Source organism: Dicentrarchus labrax, unplaced genomic scaffold (assembly GCF_905237075.1).
Source record: "Dicentrarchus labrax unplaced genomic scaffold, dlabrax2021, whole genome shotgun sequence".
Lineage (NCBI taxonomy): Eukaryota > Metazoa > Chordata > Actinopteri > Moronidae > Dicentrarchus > Dicentrarchus labrax.
Window position 1 is genome coordinate 15,916,077 of NW_026136707.1, and position 25,962 is coordinate 15,942,038.

A 25,962-nucleotide genomic window follows, 5' to 3' on the forward strand; every position below is an offset into this window, starting at 1 on the left:
GACGTAACAAGATGAAACAGGCGAGAGGGAGATTCAGTTGTCTATTTAAAGGTTCAGTTAGCTTTGCAGAGAATCAACCTGTTTTGGGCCTTTTGTTATCCCAAGATAACAAAATAATTAACTTGTGATCTTAAGATATCAGCATTAAAAAACACTTTGAATCTATGACTGTTTAGGGCTTCCTTACCCTGTACTGTTAATTTAATTTTCAAGTTTTTCCTTTAAGGCAGCCATTGGTTAACATTCATTTCACTACAACATCAAAATAATCTTGCAGACTGTTTTTCTCAGAGTTATAATTCAGTCAGAGACACTGCGTCAGAAAACAGTGTCGACATATTCAGCAAAGTAACAGTGATAAGTGTCAGGTTTTAATGACCGTGCTATGCATCTGCATGAGTATGATTGGGCATTAATTTAACAGATGGCATAAATGTAAAGTATAAATGGGCATATACAGGTTGAAACGTGTCAAAAATACTGGTATGCTCGTTTAATCTAATGTTTTTGTTTTTTTTTGTCTTTCTTCAGGTCGGGCCATCAAACATGTGAAGGAGTCTATTTTCACTGCAGAGGCCGGAGCTAGAAGGGGTGTTCCTAAAGTCCTGGTTGTTCTCACTGATGGACGTTCGCAAGATGATGTCAACAAAGTGTCCAAGGAAATGCAGATGGATGGTGGGCATTTCATAGACCAAAAAAAGATTAAATCTTTGGTAGTTAATTAAAGTTCTGATCCATTGACACTGATAAAGTAAGTGTTGTGTAATGGTACAGTACAGGACACATCCCCGTTCCCCCTTTCAATTCTTGGATACTTTCTGTACTGTGTGTCACATTTTACGGTCACAGGATATCAGTCTCTTCAACCATTGGTTTGAAACCCATAACTCCAACAATGTATTACATTACTTCACTTAATCCTTTCCATTGACTTTAAAACTTGTCATCAATTCTCGTGTTAAATTCTATTTTCAGGCTATATCATCTTTGCCATTGGCTTTGCTGACGCCGACTACGGGGAGCTGGTGAATATTGCCAGTAAGCCCAGTGACAGACACGTCTTCTTTGTGGATGATTTGGATGCTGTGAAGAAAATAGAAGAACAGCTCATTACTTTTGTGTGTGAGGCTGCTACTGCCAGTGAGTAACACTACCTTATGTTTAAAACAGAGACAGGGTAACAGACCAAGAGGGAAAAGAGTTTAGAAAAGTCAGTGGACAGAAAGAAGATAGAGAAAGGACTGCTGTTGGTGGAGAGACAGATTATGACTGAAGAAAAAAGGGAAAGAGAGAGGGATTTATTTGAAGGCTGAGAATTTAAAATATTAAAGATGAACTAACAAACTCTTTTGCCTCTTTCAGCTTGTCCATCTGTTTTGATGAGTGGTAACACAATGGCAGGTAAGAGGTGCAAATGACATAACATAGTACAACAGATCCAACCACTGTATCAAACCTGGGTAGAAAGCTAATGAGGATGAAGCCAAAGGTCGCTGATCGTGATGAAGATGAAGGTAATGATGATTTGTCCCTTGCAGGTTTCCGTATGATGGAGAAGTTTGGCCTTATAGAGAAGGAGTACAGCACCATACCTGGAGTTTCTCTGGAGCCGGGTTCATTCAACAGCTTCCCCTGTTACAGGTTACACCGTGACGCCCTGGTGTCACAGCCCACAAAGTGAGTAAGGACAAGGGGAAGACATCTTTTAAAATGTTCTGTTTACACACACTTTTAGACCATTTTTTTTTTTTTAAATTCAGTTTCGCTTGGCAAGCAAATAAATTGTGCATCATAGCTGTGATCTGATAATGAGTTGGATTTGCCCGGATTACTGTGATTAAACCTCCTACTCTTCTCTTCATAGCCGCTTATGTTGTGTTCTGTTACATCCAAACACACTATTTAGCTGTTCCCATTGATGTATTTTTCTTTCTGCTGTTGACAGAAAACAACACATAAATGCAACCGGTTAACCATGCCTGACAGCATATTCATGGGAAAACATGGGATGGGCTATATTGTAATACAGAATAAACAGCAGACAGAGTTGGAGGCAACAGTTTGTTCAGTCACAGTTGTATTTGTCCAAGTATCATTTAGATCAAGATCTCTTTCACAGGAGATACCTGAGAACAAATGGTGCTTATAATAATGATTCAGTGTCACAAAAGAATCATCATGACACACAAACACGTTAATTAATAAATCACACATTTTAAAAATATCTGCATGTGAAAAAGTTCCTCTTTAAGTTTTTTTCTAAATACAGTACATGCTGTTGAATCCAGCTCACTAATATTTAAGTTTGTTCTGTGTCTCATGGAGTTATTTTGATCCCACACTGTTGCTATCTATGTTTGCTTTGTTTAAGTGACTCTTCCTTCTTCTTCTGAACATGGGGAGTGATGACTTACATTGGTCAGCGGGACACAAACACCAGAGGACTTTGAATTATCAGCCAACAGCACACACAGGGTCCTAGAACTATTCAACAGCCCTGCCAATGAAAATGACGTGACTTTCAGGCTAATAGCAAACCACTGGGGAACTAACATGAAAGCTAACATGTCAAACATTTTCCCTTCATCTTTGTTTGGATGATCTTTTAGGACACTAGGGTTCAAGTCCCACTCTCAACACCTGGGCTGTGTTACACTTGCTATCTCACAATCAGTACTAGCCCCCAATGTTAACAACCACAAATGGGGTTCTTGAAGATGAAAGAATTTGAGCCTATCACTGTTAAAATAAAATTGACTGCAAGACAGATGACACCCATTTATCTGATGAATTAATATAAATACTTGAACATCTTGCAGAAAGTCTCTCGTCTTTTTCAAAACTTACCTAAAACCTGCAATAAAATGAAATGTACTGGAAGCCCTGAGCAGAAGCAGATTATTGCAGTAATATATTACACATGCATTTTCCACTAATCGCTGTAATTTCTTCTGCTAATTAACACAAAAGGCAAAATGACAATCTCACATCTTTCTCTTTTAGGGCTTCACAGCTAAATTATAGACTGCTTTTAAAAAATAAAAATAATTCAACTTGTCCAGGCTAAAAAAGAAACAACCCCAGGAATAAACTCACTCTCACACTCACACACTGTAGCTTGCACGGGACACTTTTAGAAGCTATTATAGCGTCTAGTTTGATTAGACCATGCTCAATCTGTAATTAATGAAGTATCAAAAGATTAAAGGTGTTAAGGTTATGTGTTCAGGTTTCATTAAGAGTTCACCTTGTGCATTTCAAGTGGGTTTCAAATTGCAGGTTTAGACCATGACCACTAGTAATTAACAGGCTTTACAGTATTAAGAGATGCTTGCAGGTGCAGGTTAGAAGCATTGAGCTTTACCTAGCACTATACCACAGGGACATATTCAGGTATAAAACTCATGCATACAGGAGCATTCAGTGGCTTCAAATGTGCTCCTGTAATGTCTTTCTTGCTGTGATGTTGTCATTTCTAGCTTTTTCTTGGTTTTTACCGTCAGCCAGTTTTAACTTTAGCTTCCTGTTCTGTGATTGTTCAGTTGGTGAAAAGTGACATTGACGAGTGCTCTGAAAAGTTGAAGCTGAGATAATTTGAACCTGAACTGCTCGAAGGCAGCGGCACAAAAAAAGGCCTAGGCTCTGTGATCAAAAAGAAGCTGGCACTCAAAGACAGTCTCAGGCTGCAGAAAGCACTCTAAAAGCATTCACAAAAGCTGAAAAGAGACAGTGGCACTTTGAAAAAGACACCTAGTGGATACATGCCTTTAGGGCACAGCTAAGCTCACTCACTATCTGCTTCTGTGTTTGTGTGTGTGTGTGTGTGTACCAGGTACCTTCACCCTGAAGGTTTACCCTCTGACTACACAATTTCTATGATGATCCGCCTACTTCCTGAGACCCCGCCAGAGCCCTTTGCATTGTGGGAAATCCTCAACAAGGACAATGAGCCATTGGTGGGACTGATCCTGGACAGTAAGTGTGAACCACTCACGTTTTTTTTTTTTTTTTTTTTTCTTCTTCATCTTTTCTTTGTCTCCCCTGCATCACAACACATCATTAGTACAAACTCAAATGGCAGATGTGTGCCGCAGCTCCCGCGGTCCCAGTGTCTCCAAATAAAGCATGAGAGAGCATAATGCAGCAGATTTTAGTGCGGCTGGAAAGAAATCACTAATTACAGCTGGGCTACCGCTACGTTTTTGATGCAATATAATGTACCTTTACATGAGTTAAGTTGCAGAGATACCTGAGCTCTTCTGTTTGTGGTAGGCCCTCCCTTATTTACCCCTCCCCAAACGAGACATGCCATTAGTCTGGGAAAGCACTATGACCTCAGACTTAGAGGTGCTGCTCCTCAGATGCTGTAGAGTTTGTAACTGGAGATCAGAATTTGATATAAAGCCAGTTTTTTAAAGCCAGAACAGATGTGATGATGATAAAAATGGTGTCATAAAATTTACCAGGTTTGTATCAAACTATGATAAACAATGTCACAGAAACACTGCACACAACATAAACTCACCTCAGGCGTCAATCTTTAGAGGTGTTTCAGACACCACTGACTTGGAGGAGACCCAGGGCAGACCCCTGACCTGCCAAAGAGATTAAATTACCAGCTGGATGATCTTGGGATCCCCAGGAGTAGCTGGAAGACGTTGCAGGGGAAAGGTCATTTGGTCAGCCATGTCAGAAGAATTCCTAACTTGTTTAGAAGTGTTTTATGGGCTTAAATTTAAAACAAAAGCAAGGAAACATGAGACAATAGTGTGTACAAGTTTCTACTTGATGTGAACATCAACCCTTTCTGTCCTCACCTCACCACCAATTCTGTTGCCTCACACAGACTCTGGAAAGACCTTGACGTTCTTCAACAATGACTACAGAGGAGACTTCCAGACCGTCACCTTTGAAGGAAATGAAATCAAAAAAATCTTCCATGGCAGCTTTCACAAGGTTAGTCTTTCACAGATGTGTGGTAAAAATAACGTCAACAAATCATTTTAGTCATTTATAAAGTAAAGGATTACATTTGCTGGTTATAGTTTTATGTACATGTTACATATCATTATAACAAGGTAAGAGGTTTTGAGCTGCTGGTCAGAAAGTAAAATCAGTGTAATGTCTTTGTGTACAGCAAGTCCATTAGAACTATAAACACTTCAGCACCAGTTTGAATCACATATCAGGTTCACACAATCGTTTTAATTTTTAGGTAGTAGTTTTTCAGATAAATATTCAGAAAGGGCGCACTGAAGCTCTGCAGAGCAGAAGGGGACAGAGAAGGCAAAAAGCTTTCTGCCAAGCTGTTGAGACAAAAATGAGGAAGATGGACTGTATTTTGATGTTTTTGAAGTTGTGGAAGCTGTTGGGTGGTTTTCCAGTGGCTCCTGGGCTGGATTTTTTCTTTCTCTTGACCTGTCAACACTGCTGTGGTGAGTGAGTGTGTGTGCAGGTGATGATAGCCCTCCTCCCTCTTCTGTCTCTCCCTCCCACTCTCCACTGCTTTTTCTACTCCAATTTTATTTTATTTTTTAAACCAGTGGAGTGTAGGAGTGGGCGTGAAACTGCAGATTTCATCAACCTTTAAGACCTCTGTGTGGTCTCCCATGATGAAGTTATAGTGGACATACTGTATGTCATTATTTTTAACATTTACAGACTAAATAGTCAAACTAAATCCGTAGATGAATTAATAATCCCAGAGCCATTTTGCCAAATTTATCAATGCCATTTTTATCAGTGCCACACAAATGTAATACGTCCCACAAAGTACATTTAATGTTTAGATAACATAGACCAGGTTTCGATGAGTGCATCTACAAACACACTGTATAAACATCATTATAAAGAAGGGAAATCTATGGTAGTTGTATTAGTTTCCATGATTTTGTTGTTATTACTATTCCCCGGTGTCCTCAGACTGGGCCACCAGAGAGATTACTTTGTCCTCTCAGCTGATTCTCTGACAAAGATATTTCATATTTCCCTCAATCACCGGGATTCTAGCCAAATGTTTTTATGTAAATTATGTTGTATCAAATTAGTCAGACTGAATGAAAATGGCCAATTTTGATGACATTCCCTCAATAAAAGACAATCTTCTGCTCACTTGAGACGAGAAAGTGTTTTGTAAAAAAAGAAATGATGGAATAAATAGTGATGCAAATGCTCCTACTGAATAAATAATGACATTGGTCTGGCCTTGACAGGCCCAGTGAATGACAAATTCACATTGCAAAACACTTTGGCAAGAGATGTCAACAACATCAGGCGAAACAAAATAATATTAATAACATCTCACCGAACAATAATCAATCCTTTTGTCTTTGTGGATATGTTCTCTGAATAAACTTCAGTGTTCAGGGGGTGTATTTACTTCAACAGGGCTGATGGAAATGGACATTTGCATGTTTTGTTTTGTTACATTTTAAAAGAGTAAGTCTTTATAGACAATACTGTTTTTTGCCGTAGAGATGCTGTTGTGTACTTTCTTTCCTGGGACTCTCTGTGGATTTGTGCTGAAAACAAACCAACAGCAGCCCACCAACTTTCTGTCTGTCTTTCTTTATCTCAATTCTCAAAATGTCAGGGAGAAGCTGTCCATCATTCTCTGTGCCTTTTGTTTTCTCCATTGTTTTCTGTCTTTCTGTTGGAGAACATGACAATGTTGAGAGAGGGAACAGATGCAGGAGACTGCCTGGCAAGGGGAAGTGTTCATCTCCGTTTAGACAGGATGACAAGTGAATAAGCGGAGTGTCCATGTGCGTGTGCATGTTTGTGTGTCCGTTATGAAGGGATTACCATATGAAGACACCTCATGTGAAAGCAGGAATACCCAGCAGGATCTGTCACTGCTCAGTGAAGCACACACACACACACACACACACACACACACACACACACACACACACACACACACACACACAGACTGAGAGAAAACACAGAAAACAGAGACAGGTGAAGGAGGGGGAAAGCAGAACAGAGAGAGAAATAAATATAACAGTGAGCTTGAGACAAAGAGAAAAACAGGCAGAAAAATATAGAGACATATAGACGTAGAAAAAAGAAGTTACCTGCAGTATAACTCACATATTGCTCAGAGCCACATCCAGGAGTGTAGAAAACACTTTTTCTGTAACTCCCAAAATGATTAAATGCCTCACATTAAAAATATTAGAGAGCACTTAAAGCTGTGCTTGTGTGCTGTAAAAATGTACACTCAGGAAATCATTTGCACCAGTGTTTTTGGAGTTTTCTAACTTGCAGTAATCCACAATATTTCACAGAGTGACATTCAAAATGTACTGTTAATTCATTCGTTCATACATTTTTATTAAAAAGCTGTTTCTATAAATGTTGGTAGCTTCTTGGAAAGAAGAAGAAATTATAATGCCTAAACAAAAACCAAACCCTCACCACTGTGGTGTGATGTCACAAAACGGTTGTTGAATCTCAACTAATAAGCTGTTGAAATGTTACAAATACTCTATAAACTCTGTGTAGGTGGACTATCCAAATAAAGTGTTACCCCAGATGGAAGCAAAAATGCAAACACTGCAAATGTGTGTTAACTTTAAAGTTTTTGTCTCCAGACATTTTTGTTATGATAGAGTAAGAAAGGGTGATAAGCTTTTCCAGTTTGTCTGGATGGGGCTTCAGGAGACTGATGAGGTGGCAGGAATTAGACAGAGACAAAAATAAATACTGTACATGAGCTAAATTAACTTTTTTTGTGTGACACTTTTAAGGTAGTTTATGAATAGCAAGACATTTGAGTAAAACCAAGTGTATTTTTATCTTCATCTGAAAGTACAGCATTAGTGCCACACATACTAGCATGTTTAAATAAAGACTATTATCAAAATTGCATGTTCTTTATTTACTACTACTACTGGAACAACTCTCTCTCAAAGCAACATTTCAGAGAATTGAGAGTAACTTGAAGCAACATCTGAATTATTTTTGTTGCTACTGTATTGGATTATGACAGATTACATTTGTACAAACAAGACCACAAATTGAATACTAAGTGCAAATTAGACCTGAAATAATTGTTTCTCAAAAAGAGTTCTTTGTATCACAGACAAAACTCATATCATGAGTAGCCTGTCAACACTGCAGTTGTTTCGTGTTTAAAAAAGAAGAAGCATATTAATCATAATTGTTTCCACAAATATCGGGGCAGAGATATAGAGCTAACTTAATTTCTGCTGTTACTGTTGTTTAAAAAAATCCATACGTGAATGTGGCTGACAAATGTCTCCAGCTCTAATAAAACATTTGTTTAACTTTTTTGTCCCCGCATAACAAAACATCTGTGCCTAAGAAGTGGTCATCCAACAGGAAGTAGCTAACTTTGTATAAAAGTTAAAAATGCAGTTTGTGCATTAGCTTGTTTTAATCCATCGTGAAAGCAGCATTTTTGAGTGAAAATATTGCTGACTAGAGAGGACAGGAAATGAGAAAACACATATTGGAGGTAAAGAGAAACATACACACATACATACATACATACATACATGTAAAAGCTCAAACATACAATACATGTACACAATCAAAAAAATCATACAAGCTTTACAAGCAGCCATTCACATAGAGAAGCCCACTGTATGCACACACTCACACACACTCAATTCAGGCATGCATAAGCGAGCATGCACATTTTTAAGTGCAGGTCAGAGACAGCTGAGTCAGCAGACATCCTGATAGCCTCATATTCCTCAGTCCACATTATCTTACACTGCATGTTTAACCGCTGCCAAAACAATTTGAGTGTGTGTTTGTCTGAGCTCCAATTTTCCAGTTGCATCATTGTATCAGAGATACATTTCATTTTGTGTTTAGTTACCAAGAGGGGAGATAAAGTGATGCTACCTTTATTTTCCATTTCTTAATGTTTCTTCAATGTCATTCTCCTTCTTTAATATTTCTTTGTTAAGATGGTAATCCCTGAAATGCTCTAGTATAAACTTTGAAACTGCTGTTTTCATTTTCTTATAATAGTAAGTAATTTGGTGTTGAATGATAACGACACCCAGAGAATAAGACTATTAAAGAAAGTCAAAATCTGTCTAGAGCAGTCTTCTCTTCCTGTTGATTTTTTCCTTGTTTTGACAGTTATATTGAGTAAAGATAATGTTAAGCTGATAGCTCAGTCTTTTGGGTTTTTGCTAGTAAAGTACAACATAGTTGTTATTCGATTTGCTAAATTACTATTACTATTACATGTGCAACATGACAGAAGATAACGTAGGACCGTCAGTGGTTCAGAAAATAAAAAGTAATTTGTCTTTTGTTTGAAAAAATGATAAGGAAAAAGAGCTCTGATAAAGACAAAATAAAACCGTCGTCTGACAAAGAGACACAAAGAACAAATGAGGTGCCCTGTATTAAAGAAAGATAATGCTGATGTGTTAGACAGGAGTAGCATTAGAAAGTACAAAACAGTGTATGTGTGAGAGGTTAATTCATCTTGTGCTGGCAGGAGTGTTAGCTGTGGATGGATCCTGTAGTTTCCAGCCGTTTGACCTGCCAGCATTAGCACAGAGTGAAAAAAAGTTTGTTTTTCTTTGTTGTGAATGCTGGCCTATAAAACTGATCCCAAATGTCAATTGTGAGGTTTGTCTCCTGTCGGTCTCTGGGTTTTCTAATGAGTCTCAGATGAGCAAGAAAATCCAACAAAAAAACTTCTTTGTAATGTTTAAATTAGCTTTAAAGTCATCCGTTCATGTCAGAAGCCCATTCAAATTTTTTATCTATGTAATTCTACAATAAATCTGCACTATATACAGCCCTCAGATACTGTCACAGTGCGATCATGAGTAACATGACCAACATAAGTAAGTGTACAGAGTAGAATTTTAGCTGAAAAACAAATGTATGGAAGGTTGAGATGCTCTTGTGGTTTTCCTTACTTTTAAACATCACTTTTAGCACGTAAAGCTTAAGAACACTGGTCCTTCATTCATTTTATTGTGGTATAGACTTTATTCTGGAGTTAAGTAATAACTATTACAACAATGAAATCCCATCATGTTCACTGTAAGATATTAAGTTTTATGTCTCTACAAGTAGATTTTTATATTGCACAGTGAAAAAGGAAAGGAAACACACATTCCCATGTCTGAAATGCATCATCCACAATCTGTAAATGTCCGTATGTAGAAATATGGTGGGGAAATGTGTATCATATGCATGTCAGCTTTTACTGTAAAGAGCATTTTAAAAAGGATTGTGGAGTACTTTGATGGATGATTTTATATGTTTGCAAATCTAAGTCATTAAAGTATTAGGCATAGTATGCTAAACTGAGAGAATAAAGCCCCCCAAAAAGCAGTTGCTTAAAAATAAGCATAATAGTAACATTTTATGATGCCTGCTACTGTTGGCTGCATTTTTTATTTCATATAGCTCAAGTGTGAGAAAAGAATGCTTCAAATAGTCAATTTTCAAGAATAAACTTCCTCCACACTGAAAATAAGTCTGAGTACTGCTGGAGTAAATATAGGAACCAGCTAGCCTGAGGGAGAGTCTCACACACACACAGACACACACACATATACATTTACATACCTTAGACATTTCCCTATTGTCCTATATTCATTCCTAACACAGTAATGTTAACCTTAACTGAAACCACTAAATGCCACAAAATACCGGCAAAATGTCTGCGCCTTAGAGGATTTTCATCATATATCACGAAAGTGCAACACACACACACACACACACACACACACACACACACACACACACACACACACCATGCCCAGTGAAGTGTGCAGAATGGAGGATGAGAACAGAAAGTCATTATAAAGCAGCCGTCCAGACGTCAGCCAAGGAATGAGCTCTGACACTCGAATATGAACTTAGTCTAACTTCACATTAGCTGCACGTTGTTACTGTGTGTGTGTGTGTGTGTGTGTGTGTGTGTGTGTGTGTGTGTGTGTTTCTTGTTCCTATGACTTGCAGTGTATTTTTATTGAAGGTGTGATAGAGTGATATAAAACCTCCCATAATTGTGAAACATGGAGGTGCTAATAGTCTAATTTATTACTATCTTTGGGGAGGATGCAGCCCTCTGTGCTCATTAACCATGCCACCAGGTGAATTTCACAGTTCATGGCACTGGCAGTGGTTTCCTCTAAGGAGGCAGTTTGAGCTCAGACTCTACCTGGACGGGCCAATTTCTGTGCTTAGATGCTTTGGGCCTGCGTTTATAAAAGCCCCACATAGGCAAAGGAACTTATTGTCATTGTAACAATAAGCAACAATAATAGACACGTCTTTACTAGTCAGTAAAGACGTGTCTATTGTTGTTGCTGCACATACACACAAGAGGTAGTCAAACATTTTCTATTCTAGCTGATTAGAAATGCAAGACCTGTGAAAATGCTGCACTTAAAATTATGTTACAACTCTGTTTTATTGAGTCTATCCTCTCAGTTGTTTGTGTTTATGTCTGGTTATATATTTACGACAATGATGATGGGTAATACAGACTAATCTGGGACTATTACTAGGACTGCTACTGTAGACTATTGAGACAAAATACTTGCTAAAATAATGCGGACAGCCCATCTGTATTTTTTTAAACTGTTGTTTTATTGCAATCTCAAGGTATTTGCGTCAAAAAGAAGTTTTCAGATCCTTTATGCTGTAGTTTTTCTTACCTTATCCTCTTTCTGCCACACAGCTCCATGTAACCATCAGCAAGACATCGGTAAAGGTGGTGTTAGATTGTTCTGTGGTTGGGGAGAAGTCCATCAATGCTGCTGGGAACATTACCACCGATGGAGTGGAGATCCTCGGGAGGATGGTTCGGTCCAGAGGCAGACGGGACAGCTCTGCTCCAGTCAGTATGAATTCTTGTCTGCATCATTAAGTGCTCTCTGAATAGAGGGTGACTGCATACCGCTATGTTCAAGGTACCTACTGGTATTTGAAATGTGATCTGTTCTTTAGACAGGAAGTAGAAGAAGCTTATCAGGGCTGTAGAATATGGGAGGGTTGTCAAAATCTTCAAGTTAGTGTAACATGCCAGAATTTATTTCACAATCGGTTTGACATAGTCATGGAAAATAACACTCGCTAGACAGCTGCAGGTCTAGCTGTATGTTGTAAACCATAGTTAAAGAAATAATAAATGAAATTCTACTTTAATCAAGTGATAATCATCTGGCTGTTATAATTGTCGCTTGTGCATTGATTGCAGTGATCAATCAGCAAAGTGTTGTGTGAACCATTATGGCCTATAAAATTGCAACCATTAATATCCAAAACCATTTCAGTGAGTCACTCAGTTGGAGTTCATTTTATTTATTGCAAGTGGAAATGTACAAAGTGCTTTACATATACTTTGTTAGCTGTGCTTCACACACAGGCACTCAAAAAGGCAAGAGAAGGTGAGCCATCCAGGGCTTCTGGGAATAATGAGCGCTGCAATTAGTAAATTTATACTTCTTAGCTGCTCCAAGGAAAATTATCAGCTGGAAAATGCTGCATTAAGAGGTTTTTATAAAGAGAAATATAGAAAATGTGAAATATTTTCCAATTACCACCAGACTGTTCTTTAGTGGCCAGTAAAGAGGAGGGTTGTTGATTCAACGGTATGTGGTGTCTGTCGAGTTTCGAAAGGTCTTAGATCTGTTAGGAAACCATAATGGTAGCTTTACCTGGCTTCTAACGTGAAGAATACAAATCAGTCATTTTATTCTATTTTGCTATGTGCACTCTCGGTTGGCCTGAAGTGAAGTCTTAAGTTGAAGAACTACTTTGTTTCAGGCTCCACAGTGAGCGACATTTCTTGTTATCTACGGACTCTTAAATTGGGAGTGTTTTGCCCATTCATAATGACAGCTGAGCCTGTGGATTTTCAGGTGATGAGTTGATTTAGGGGATTACGAAAGTGACTGTACATCAGCATGAATAAATTAAATCATATAATGACAGTCGTGACATTTTTCTCAGGGTTTCAATCAGCCTGGCCAGCATTTCTGTGAATCTGGGTCAAAACCCACAGTAAGTGCGTATCTTTTGGGTCTCGAAGTTAGTTCCAGTTTGGCTGAGACTGCCCGGTTCTTTTAAGTCTAAGACCCCCTGTGGTGCTGTAATAGAAGGACTATAATTACTAGGATAAGGCCATTTCACACAGGCTGCCGGGCAGGCCTTTACTTTGTAGTAATTAATAAATGGGAATTTAAGTCAAATGTTATTGTCATACATTTCCTAAAAAAATTGCCTATTTGTGGCATTTTAGATATGAGATTGAGGACACTGAAACCTGACCAAACCAGGAACAATGTTTCCATATAGGAGACGTCTCTTAAAGTAAAGTAATAAACATTATGATCGTGTAACTGAAACAGAAGCAGAGAGAAAAACTGTTATCGCCCAGTTTTCCACTAGTTGACAGAATCTCATTCAAGTCTGAAACATTGTGTTCGTGTCTGTGTGTATTTAACTTCCTAGATAAAACTGATTCACAGTCATGAAGCCAATTAATGTGAAGTTGTGTCTGTGATATGTATACATCTATTAAGTTTGATACAGAGCTTTGTTGAAGGTTAGGGTATAGTGTCTGGTTTCTGGATCCTTAGAAATGTAGATATTAGAAACTGCCCTTCTAATGAAATAAACAGTACATGTCAGCGGGTCGTTTCTTCAGTCATGATGATAAACTTTAGAAATTAATCAGACACAAGCCCATGACCTAATTTATAGCCTGGTCTATAGTTTAAGACTAGTGGAGCCTCCAGAACATCCATTTTGTTTGTTGAAGCTATCAAGCAGACTTCATGTCTCCCAGCGCTTTTCAGCTGGTCATTAGAGCTCATATGCAGCCAAACTGTCTGTTTCTTGTTTCTTATCGACACAGAAGCACCACAAAACCACATCACTGCAAAACACCATGGATAATATTACTGTTGAAATGCCACCTCTGTTTTATTTCTGCATTTTGAAATGTTTTAACTGATAATATTGTAATTGAGTATTAATGGAACTGGTTTTGTCTGTAAGTGTACTCATGCATGTATGTGTGTATTTGCAGTTCCAGCTCCAGATGTTTGACATCATCTGCAGCACATCCTGGGCCAGCAGAGATAAGTGTTGCGAGCTGCCAGCATTGGTAAGACACTAACACATGTGTATATACTCTGAAACACACATGCTCACACACATTAATACATGATTTTCTTCCTCTCATCCCCTCTCCTCTCCTCTCCTCTCCTGTCCTCTCCTTTCCTCTCCACTCTGACTGTGCAGTCTCACTGTTACAGCCTTAGATAATTAGGGTGATAATTGTGGTTACGATCAAATTGAGTTATGATGAAACCAGAATGATAAAACCAGAATTAAAGCCAAATTACTTGGAATCTGTATGAATGGCTATTAGCACTGGCAAGGAAATGCCACTGCTAATGGTGCCTGTGGTCAGGTGGGTCATTTCAATTATGTGATAGAAATGCATCTAACGAGCACTTCGAGAATAAACAATGTTGTCTTTTTCACACATATACAAGTCCAGTCGGAGTGTGCCTGTATAAGAGCACCAATTATCAATTAACACTCCAGGCATAAAACAAACCCACACAACAAACAGATACAACAAAGTACCTCCACCTCTGCAATCTGCTTTTGTTGACAGAAAGGTCAGAAAAGTTTTTATTCAACACAAACATGAGGTGGAGGGTATTTATATATATATAAAATAGTTTATCAGTAGTCAAGGGGACCAAGCAAACAACGATTGTTTTGTACCACAAGTTTAATATCTCGAGCAGCTCCAACAGTTGGGAGTCAAATACCTGATCCAAAGACCAGAGACGAGTTGCCGAGTGATGATGAATATTTTACCATCGTTATCTTGTTTGCTGGCAAGCTCCTGGTGTACCTAGGTGAAGTTTTAAATGATGCTGCTCATGTCTTGCCTGAGTACAGAGCAAGTGCACTGTACACTCAATGTATTTATGTGTGTTTTTAGAGAGTCGAGGAGCAGTGTCCTTCCATGCCTCATGCCTGTACCTGCTCCCAGGACAGCAAAGGACCTCCAGGACCTTCCGGACCCCCTGTAAGAGCTCATTCATTCTTTCATTAGATTACTTATTCAGACTCCTGTGCTCAATCCAGTATGATGTCTTTTCTATTAATCTATTCTGCCTGTGTGGAACTCTTTGTAGATGTCTCCTTCCTTCTCTGCATTTGTTTTTCCAATGGCTTGTCTCTTTTTTTATATCATTATATATGGTATTTATACTCCTCTCTTTCCCTCCTCTCTTGAACTAATCACTCATTCACTTTGACTGTCAAGACCCTCATTACAAAGGTTTGTGTTTATCCCAGAAAAAGTGTTTGGACTGTCAAGACAGAACACTGCTGGTAAATCTTTGAGTCAAACAGCCTCTCTGACAGCTAAGTAAAAAGTTAATTTCCTGTTGTGGAATTTAGTGTTAAGGAAAGAACTCGATGCAATCCAGCTCAGTTTAATTGTGAAATTCTTCCCTGAAGGGGCAAATTGAAGTAAGCTGGTCTGCAAAACAACAACAACATAAAAACAATGTATTTACGCACATAAATACAATCTAAAAATACAAAATATGTTAGTCTGAGGATTTTTTAAAGGTACAAAAGTGCATTCTGTCTGTACACAATTGATTTACTATCCATACACAGTCTCTTTATCAGTGAAATGTGCAATTACAAATCCTTTGGCGTTTTCATTGGCGTGGCAGTATGTTAGAGAGAAACGCTGTATTCCTCTCACGCTGTAGCAGGTACAACCAGATAGAGGCTGAGAGATGAGAGCGAGTAAATGAGCTCATTTAAAGCCTGAGACGTTTGTCTATATTCTCTCTTTTTTATTCTTCTTTCTTTCTCTCTCCCACGATGCATTTTTCATTCCTTTCTCTCTTCTTTATCCCCCATCCCTGTATCCCTTTTATTTTCTCTAATTTTCTTCTCAGTTCTCTCTCTTTGTCTCCACTCTTGGGTACTGAGGACATGAGAGGGGTGTGGATCAACACTGGTATAGTTTGAGAAAGTAATTATATGGCGATTCCATTCATCACAACTGATTACAATCCCCACAATTTTCATCCCTGTCCACCGAGCCAGATCCACTTACTCATCTGTGGGGTTATGTCCACAGACCACAGCCCTCCATTCTAGTTCTACGTCTCTTTGTTTTTGTCTTTGTCCCTCTTGCACAATGAAATATGCTACTAAACTCTCAAGATAAGATGCTTGTTAATTCAAGAATAAAATGTAGTTGATCATTTTTTAGACATATTTTCTCTTGATACCGTGCTTTTACTTCTGTCGCCTCCATCTCTTTTCTCTTTCTCTCTTTTTCACTCTGTTGCTCTTGCTCCAAACTACAGATCAATAACAGTACTGTATAGCTTTCAGCCTTTCATTGTCTTTCTCTGTCTTCTTTTCTCTGTTTTCTCTTTTACCTCCACCTCATGCCTGAGGCTCTTCTTCTCTTTCTATTTTTTTATTATCACTTAATTCCTCTCTGTGCCTGCGTCTGTCTCTCTGTCTGTGTCTGTTTCTCCCTCCGGCATCAAATGTGCTTCTTAAATCACATTTTAACTGCAGCATATGGGCCTAGATGAATGGTTTAATGGTGAAATCATAGTCACTTTTGTGCTAAAACTGCCCACTATAGTCAGTGGGGTTTTGAGGAATGAAGAAAAGGTGATGACATTCCCCTTGTTAACGCAATATAACAGTTGTTAACACAATACATGTATTGTATCCCCTGTGGAAGACAAGCTTCCTACAGACAGGAAAACCTTAAAAATCCTAACAGACTGTGAAAACAGAGAGTTTCACTGCCAACAATGGATGTGTACAGAGTTTGTTGTTGTGCTACTGAGACTTTGCTCACTCTGAGTGTGAAGAAAGATGAATAAATACCTGGATCTATGGGGATACCTGATGCAGTGTCTAAACATACAGAGAAGTGCCAGGAACTGGAAGGCAAATGAGCTGGAGAGCAAATAATTATTAAAAAGGATTATGGAACTTTAGTATGTGCCATCTGATCATAGAGATTATTAAAGTTCAAAACATCTCGTCCAGAAAATCTTGATATCAAACAGAATCTATGTACTTTTGTCAATAATATATCTACACAGACAAGACAGTATTTCTGCTCTACACTTACATCATCATCCATACACAGTTGTGCTTTTCTTCCTGAGAGCAATTTCAGTGTTTGTGTTCACTGTCAGACGTATGTCTTTTCCTGTCTCGCTCAGCAGCAGGCCTCTTCAGTTTTGTAAATCTTTGAGTCATGTTTGAAATAATATTGATTGCCCCAACTGAATTGCAATCTGTGCCGTCTGATTTGGCACAGATTCAGCTCAATACCGAACATCAGTCAGCAATCAATCTGACATTAAGGAAAACGTGCTGCCTGCCATCTCCGTTTGTTAAAATTGAATTGTGCCCATGCTGTTTGAGATCCAAGTGTTGTTTAATAAAAAAAAATGTAAATTTGCCTTCGGCATCAAATTGCTCAGTTGATAATAGGGGTGGTGTACTTTTTTCTATCACCATTAAAGGCCCATGAAAAATCCAAACACAATTATTTGTGTTGTTGTGTTGTTGCTGTCGGAGCTAATTTCAATTTCTCTGCAGGTTTGCCCGACCTCCAACAAGTCATGGGCTCACATTGTTTGCAAAAATCCATTAAAAACAACTTGCAGAGACAAATTGCTCAACTGACAAACATAATCAATCATTGTGTATTACACATGTGTTTTTTTCCTAACAAGAATTTACGTTAGCACAGTCTTCGTTGCCAGAAGGTTCTTCAGTTCTTATTTTAAATGTATTTATTTCAAATTTCAAACCTTATTTCAATTTGGACATACCAATATGTAGTTAGGTAGAAGTATTGGTTGCTGTAGTCCTACCTCCTCTCCATACTGGCTGTTCCTTTCCCAGCATAATCCCCCATCAGCGTCCATCAACCACTGTTAAAAGACGCTAATGTGGGATTAAATCCACAGTCCTTGTTCTGTGGAAAAAAATGCATTTCAGTTCAGATGAAGCTAATAGAGGCTATAGCATTCTTAGTTTACGATTACCTACAGACAACATCCGTTGATGTCTTATTGTTTATTGTTGGCAACAAACCTTTGTCTATCTACCACAAATTATTCCTCCACAGCAAGAAAACACTGTCCAGGAAAATACAAAGAGGTACTAAAGGTACTATTTTGTACTAAAAAGACGTCCTCGTATTAGCCTTAGTTGAACTTTTGTCCCTTACCTTTTACAGTGGAACAGATCCCTTCATGGCCTGTATAGATAGGAGGAGTCATTACAGCAACCAATAACTATTTCAGCATACATATGGGCATGTGAGTTTTATATTAGGAAGCACCCACTCTTCAACAGTGTGCAGTGGTAGAAAATATGGAAACAGGCCTCATAAACATCATGTTTAGCTGCTTAATAATTTGATGTAAGCAATAAATACTGATACATGTTCTATTTGAAGAGATATATACCAGTCAGTGCAGCAGATTCTCTTTCAAGCTGTTTAAATAGATGAAACGCTGGGAGTTAATGACTCCTGCGTGGTAAAGCAAACAGATTAGCTTAAAACTTGGGTCAAACAGACTTGTCATTAGTTTAAACTGAGACCTTGCAACCATCCCTCCTATCACCTCTGGCTAAATACTGTAGGAACTACCTAGTCGCCCCCTCGTTCCCGGGGGAGACCTATTCAAGCAAACACAGGAAGAGGATGTATCCCAAATGGGCCAATGATTAGCAGATGTGTGTAGTTTGTCCCCGGATAAACCTTGGGGCTAGAGGGGTCAGCCTGAGGTTTACAGCTCCAGACTCTGCTGTTACTTACAGATGCAGTGTAATAAAGTGCAGACCTCAGAGGGGCAGTTTACAGCACAGATCAGCGTTGGCCTCAGTCCATCAAATTCATAATCCATTCATTTCAAAGAACTGTGCTGTTCCAGTTTTATTAGATCTTTTTTAAGATGAGCTCCAGTCTACTTTGAAAGGGAGTCTGGTGGATACATTTTTTTGCAGGGGTGTGTTTCTTTGCCATTACTTTCTTTGTAGGTGCACAATTTGCAAACTCTCATTATGTGCTGTTTTTACAGTGTGTGTTTGGTTTGTGTTTCAGGGCGGCCCAGGCATAAGGGGGGCCAGAGGAGACAGAGGAGAGCCAGGAGTGACGGTTTGTAAAATTCTCTTAATTTCAAAGACCATTTATTCTTGATCAGAACTGTCAGCATTTAATAAGTCTCAAATTGTATCTATCTTGCATCTTTCATGTGGTTGAGTCACTTGTTCCCATCTGGGGAAGAAGAAGCACCCAAGTAGTTAACAGTAATGAGCTGGTTGGACTGTCCGTAGTGAAAAGCAGCCGGGACAGGAAATATTGTGGGCATGGTTGTAAGCACAAACTGTGCAAGCTACAATCATTTCCATAATTTTCTGGCTGAATAAAATTAAACTTGAACCCTGAAAAATCCATATTTCTTGGTTGAGAGCTCAATCCCACCCTCCCTCTCAAACTGGCGGCACAGTGGAGACCCTCATGATTTCACATTTCAAAGTTCAATCAGATCCAACTCTAAGTGAGGCCAAAGAGGCGGGGTCACTTTGCAACTGGAGGCGAACACACCTCACCCTGTTCCTCCATGAAAATAATGGGGAGCCAAGACTAGGCAAGACTATTATTAATAATACATTTTACACATAATCCAAACATGCAGGTCCACACCTCTACCTTCAGGGACACAACAGCTCCCATTCTGATCAGAGGATAAAAAGAAATAAGTTAGGCGTGTGAAGCAATGCCCTGACTCACAAACAAAGAGCCTTTTCAACAACAGTCCCCTCCATCCTCCAGACTGCATGTGAAGCACCCTTATGCCGAGTGAACTGGCGAGACTTGGCCTCAGACTCAGGGCAGGCTCTTATCGCCACTCCTACTATCCTGTCTTTAATAGATACGGTTCCAACAAATGCTGTCTTGGACTATTAAGGAAAGAGTTATTGTAGAGTTTGCATCTGCTGTAGTTTTGCTATGGCAGTCTGTTCCAAATTGTTACAAACCATCCAGCTGTGGCAGTCAGTACAAGGCCTGATGCTGTTGGAAATTTCTCAATACCAATAGCTAGTTCCCACATTTGTAATTTAATCTTAGAGGCAGGAAAATATGTTTTGAAGCTTTTATTTGAAAGACGCAACAGGGGGTCCTGCCACTTCTGCTCAGACACACAGGGCTGTCAGTCAATAAAGTAAAGTTGATTATCTCAACCATATGTCCCACTTTGACTTTTTTGAGTGACAGTGTATTGAGTGCAGTACATGAAGTGGCCCACCCAGAACTTAAAACTTTGCACATCTTACTATAAATTCCCAAGAAAGAAACAAAGGCAGGCCATGTGTGTTATATTTGATGGGCGTAATTGTATTAGTTTTGGAGTAAGATGTGGTTTTCAGCCCTGCTGGCACACACATACAGTACAGTACACACTTATATATTAATGCATGCCTGCTACTGCCAGATCACACTTCAGCAGCATTTGTACCTCTGCAGCTGCGGCCAAGTTTATTTGAAGAGTTGGAATATATTGCTGTATTAGACAAGCTTCTCCATGAATCCATCCTTATTCATTCTCACTCATCAATTTGGATACATTACTTGTTACAGTATAAGCAATGATAAATGGGATATAAATTGTGCAGTTATTAAAATAAACTTTTAAGTAATTTCAATTTCAGTCTGTAAATTGATTCATCTCTTCAAGTAGTTCAACACCATATTTCTGTGCTTTTGTTTATTTTTATTCCCACTTCATTCATGTATATTTGATCCAAAGTTTCTTTTCATTGTTTGCATGGATAAGCCATGAAGCCAGTAACTGAATGGTTGAACAGTAAAACAATAAATATAGCCAGAGTGGAGATTACTTTGGCTACCACTGCCGCTGAGCCAACAAGATACAAATGCTGTGAATCAGTGGTGGTTTGCAGGAATTCCTCTTTTCTGACTCCCTCTGCAGGAACTCTGTCTGCAGCTTGTACACATGGATCAAATAAGCCTCCACACCGGCACAACTTGATTATAGATGGATGGACAAGTGTCTAAATCTGTTTCCTGTAGTAGATCTCATTATGGCAGCAGCCAGTGGCAGCGGAAGTCCCCACCATGTATGTGGTGATGATGCTGACCAGAGTTTGTAGTTTTAACTTGATGAACGTTGTATGTGTAATGCAGGTTTCAAGGAAATGGGCATTACTTGCAAAGAACAAATACGGCCCATTTAGTCAATTTATCAGTCAAAAAATAATAATTTTTGACTCTGAAGATTCAGTAGCGTTGAAACATTAGTTTGTTCCCACAGCTAAAGCCTGTGAATTAATCATTGTGCTCCAATCTTTCTTTCGTCTTTGCAAGTTTGGTGTCCTTAAAATGAAAAAGCACCTGATTCAGTTGTATTCACACCATATAGCTAAGATCTGGAATTGTACATCTAATATGTTTAGATTTAATAATTTTTAGCCTAAGTTTCAAGTGCTTCAAGTGTCATGGGATTGATGACGTTTACGTTTTTGTGGATTTCTGCTCCATGTTGCTAAAAAAAAATAGTTCAAAACTTTAAAATACTGAAATCCATTGTGTTGTTTTCACAGGGACCTCAGGGGCCAGTGGGAGAGATTGGCCCTCCAGGACCCTCAGGACCACCTGGTCCTCAGGGGCCCAGTGGTCTCTCTATTCAGGGTCCTCCGGTAAGGTTTTTTTGTGTGCATACTGAAAGGGGGTATGATGATGCCATATTTTTTAAGAGTGGAATGCCCCATCTTGGAAGTTTCCATAATTATGTGATAATTTCAAGATTAAAATACTGTGAAAATAATTTAACTGCTGTTTAATGCTCTCTCTCAAAATGAACTACTGTAGCTCTAATGTTTGGGTGGAATGTGTGGAATTCTGAAATGTCCAGAAGTAAAACATTGTTAGAAATTAAACTGGTAACAAAAAAAAATCTGTTTTCCCAAGCATCAGTGCTACATTCAATAATGATGGAAACATAAAAAGTGTGCAGTTTTCCATTTCACTCCCACCTGCCTCTAGTAAGGTCGCAAAATGGGTGCAATTAGAAACAGACTTAGTATTAAGCTGACAACCACCTGCTGCTATAAACTGACAAATGTTGACGGATGTTTTAAATAGACTTCCTGACCCTTGAAGGATCTTGTCCAAAGCACCCTGAAGCTGTTCTAGGGGTGGCCCAGCATCTTATTAAGATAACTAATGTTGGATTTTCCAGTCCTTTGGTAGCGATCGGTATGAGCACTGGTCCAGCTGAGATGTAATGAAGTTGTTTGTTTTACAGGGTGCTCTTGGAGAGAAGGGAGAGAGAGGAGGGGCCGGTCCAGCTGGACAAATGGTAAGAAAATATTTCTCAAAAAAATTTACATGAAGTGTGACCTAGGTGTTTTCCAACAATATCACAAAGGAAGAACCAAGAGGGGCAACTACTTTTGAATCTGCCTGACATGCAGTGGTTTCATTGTTTTTGTCTTAACCAAATAAGCTAATTAGCTGTGTGTGTGTGTGTGTGTGTGTGTGTGTGTGTGTGTGTGTGAGTGACTATGTTTATACATTGTTCTCCTCTGTGAGTATGTGTGAAGAATACAAATGAGTCCCATATCCATTATCACTGAGGTGCCATATGCTTTGCAGGCTTACAGAAATTAGACTTGTTGCCCTATAAAGGCATATTTCTGTAACTTCAATCAATTATTTGACTCCTTTTTCTCATGACTTATATTACACAATTCACTTATATATACACAAATATATACTCACTGTATATACTTTATTGTAAATGGGTTATCTGTGTAAATTATTTTACAATTTTTTGAGGTGGACAAACAGTGTGGGAAAAAAAATTTATTTAGGCCACAGCAATTATTAAAACTCTCTCAGCTAGCTAAGCTTCTGACATGAACATTTGTTGGTTGATTTGTTTATAAATAATGAATATGTCTCGGTGCCACAGAATGACAAATTAATTCATATAGTCATTTGTACTATCCTATATACTATACTATACACAGTATGGTTCAGAAAAAAGGTTTTGAAATCTTCAGTATGTCTGACAGAAAGCTAGCCATGCCTCAGTGCATTTCTAGACTTTACCCAAAAAAATCATTACCAAACAACCTAGATATAATACCTAAAAAATGCAACAACAAAAAAAACAACCCGAACTATGACTTTAGGTAATCTTCAGGGAAAGCGCAAGGAAAATGCCGTATCTACGTACAAAATGTGTACATTCAAACAGAGATTGAGAGGGTGTAAATCTACTCGGGTTTGCCTTCTACTACCAATATTTATTTAAATTAAATTAATATACAAAATATGCAATACATTTAAATGTGTGCTTTAAAGGAAGCTTAACAAAACAAATAACATTTATTCCACAAATCAAAATCTGAATATTGAGACTCTCTATAAAACTAGTTACGTTAGCAGGAGTTTAGCTACTGCCTCAGATGTCACTTCATCAAAATGGATGTTATTTAATTACAGACAACTGCCAGAGAAAAATCTGTAAATTTAACTGTATTGGCTAGGCTAGGCTGCCTCGGCTATCTCTATAGTTTCAATATCTGTGTGCAGTAGGTGCAGCAGAGGCTGTTATCACAGAATTTCAAAATAATTAGTTTATTATGGTAAAACTGCTTTGTGTCTTTGTTACTGCTGTTTTAATTCTGTCTTACTACATGTTGCAGTTTTAATGATGCAAACAAAATCAGAAATGATTGCATCGTATATATACATTTTTTGTTACTTGTTCTAAAGGTAAAGTTCCAAAACAAAAATATAAATGCATCTTAATCTAAACATTATTACATGCAGCTAAAATATTATATTACAGTATAATGTCTGTGTTAACAGTACTCTTGATAGCTTGGACTGGTTGTAAAGGTTTGTGTAGGGGCTGACACACACTTGCTTTTGGACACAGACACGGAGCAGTCTAATGGAATCACTGAGATGTGAATAATCATTACCAGTATCTCTATTACTGGGCAGTGAACCAATCAGAGGTAATACTAAATTAATTTAATGGTTTTCTACTGGGAGACCTGGACAAGACCAAGGACAGAGTCAGCGTTTAAGGAAGATTATTAATACATATTTGTAAAAGTATGTCTCTAGACACTACTTGCAAAACACACTTGTTGCAGTTACAAACAGTGGCTTTGTCTGCCTCATACTTGCACACTCTCACATCTGTAAGTTATTCTGCACAATAATTACACGTCTGCTCAGATTGAAGTTGAATAGAGCTATGCTGGGAATTATGTAACATCACAAAACTCAACCCACCAAAAGAACCTTTTCACTGCAGACATTTTGACTTGTGAAAATGTCAAATGTCAAAATGCCATGAAAAGGGGCTATTTTTGTAAGTTGCCACCAAGTGCATCAAGAGGGCCAATTAAGCGCAGTCTACACACACACACTGCTGAGATCTAATAGGGCTAATTAAGTCAAAACACCTGTGAGGTTGTACCGTGGGGTGTGTAGAGCCAGAGTTTTTAATCTGTGTTACTTTCCTCCCACTAGACTGGTGAGTTAAATACATCACTGAGGTAACATAATAAAATCAGATTTAGAAATACTTTATTGATCCCCCAGGAGGAAATGGTGCTCCATGTGCTCACACATTGTTAAAGAATATAAATTATAATTATATTACAATATCTAACACAATATATATAGAATAGAAATGTATATAGGTATATAAATCTAAGTAAAACATTTTAAAAATATAAAATAAATACATGTATAATATAAATAAAAAATAAAAATATAATAAGAGCCTAAGTATGTACCTTAATAATAAAATATATACAATATATGACAATATATACAAAGTAACTGTATGCCACAGTATGTGACCGACTTGAAATGAGAAATAATAGTGATTTTTTAAAATTGGATTATGTAAAAAGACTACAGCAGATTCTAGAAAACACACAGCAAAATATACTTTACTATGAATTGTTAACATCTATTATAGTGATATATGACAGTCTGGACTAATAGGGGACTGATCTGTGAACACTGAGTTGCAATGTCTTTATAAGTCAGTCTAACAAACAGCACTAGTACACGGAATAAACCTTGGCTTACTGTGTTAGATAGTGCTCCCTGCCAGATCATTTTCTTAATTCCTCTCAATCAATTTTACTGTCTTGGCCCATTAGCTCATTATCACCACATTTGATCATCAAACTGTCCTCTAGAGCTTAAATCAAGTATGCAGAATCTGACATTGTGCACATGTTTCCATTAAGCATACTACTTTTTTGTCATTTGTTGTAGATGTCTGAAGACATTTATTAAGCTGAATTGTACGAATTGTTTAAAAGTGCCAACATCCCTAAAAGCCCTTTCAGCGCCATCTCAGCCACACACTGAGTCAAAGTAGATCCTGATGCAGCACTACTGTATCTACCCATTGTGGAGAGAGTGCAGGTCAGTCCTACAAAATACTTTTGCTTTCATCAAGCTTATGAACTTTATAGTCTCCTTGCTGAGATGGATTTTCTTTCTTGAGAAACTCCAGTGAGGTTTGATGTGAGCAGGAACACTTTTACCAGTGTGTATCAAGGTACATCAGCTAGTGTTATCCATCGCTGTGTTGTCTGAGGACCGGGACAAATTAAATAAGCCGGTGGATTCTGTTATGGCTCTGAGCCCAGATTCACTAGAGGATGTCAGAGAGGTGCTAACCAATCTGACTTACAGCTCAAGTTTAGTCTGTAATGGATTTTTAGTTAAGAAAAACTATTATGTATGTATTTAATATCTCATTTGGCTGGCTTAACTCATAGTTTAACAGGTCCTGATGTTGTTTTTATAAGAACATTTCTTGTTTTGTCTTT

At 38.2% G+C, this 25,962-nt stretch overlaps 1 protein-coding gene across 1 annotated transcript in view; it reads left to right on the forward strand.

The window, feature by feature from the left end:
• Positions 1-25,962, forward strand: part of LOC127367349 (collagen alpha-1(XIV) chain-like) — a 111,641-nt gene that overhangs the window by 62,759 nt on the left and 22,920 nt on the right. The window contains exons 27-38 of the mRNA XM_051407111.1: positions 532-675; positions 976-1,140; positions 1,363-1,401; positions 1,539-1,677; positions 3,833-3,975; positions 4,847-4,956; positions 11,696-11,854; positions 14,051-14,128; positions 14,984-15,070; positions 19,163-19,216; positions 21,685-21,780; positions 22,389-22,442. Coding sequence (XP_051263071.1) covers positions 532-675; positions 976-1,140; positions 1,363-1,401; positions 1,539-1,677; positions 3,833-3,975; positions 4,847-4,956; positions 11,696-11,854; positions 14,051-14,128; positions 14,984-15,070; positions 19,163-19,216; positions 21,685-21,780; positions 22,389-22,442 — 1,268 coding nt within the window. The remainder of the gene's footprint in view (positions 1-531; positions 676-975; positions 1,141-1,362; positions 1,402-1,538; positions 1,678-3,832; positions 3,976-4,846; positions 4,957-11,695; positions 11,855-14,050; positions 14,129-14,983; positions 15,071-19,162; positions 19,217-21,684; positions 21,781-22,388; positions 22,443-25,962) is intronic.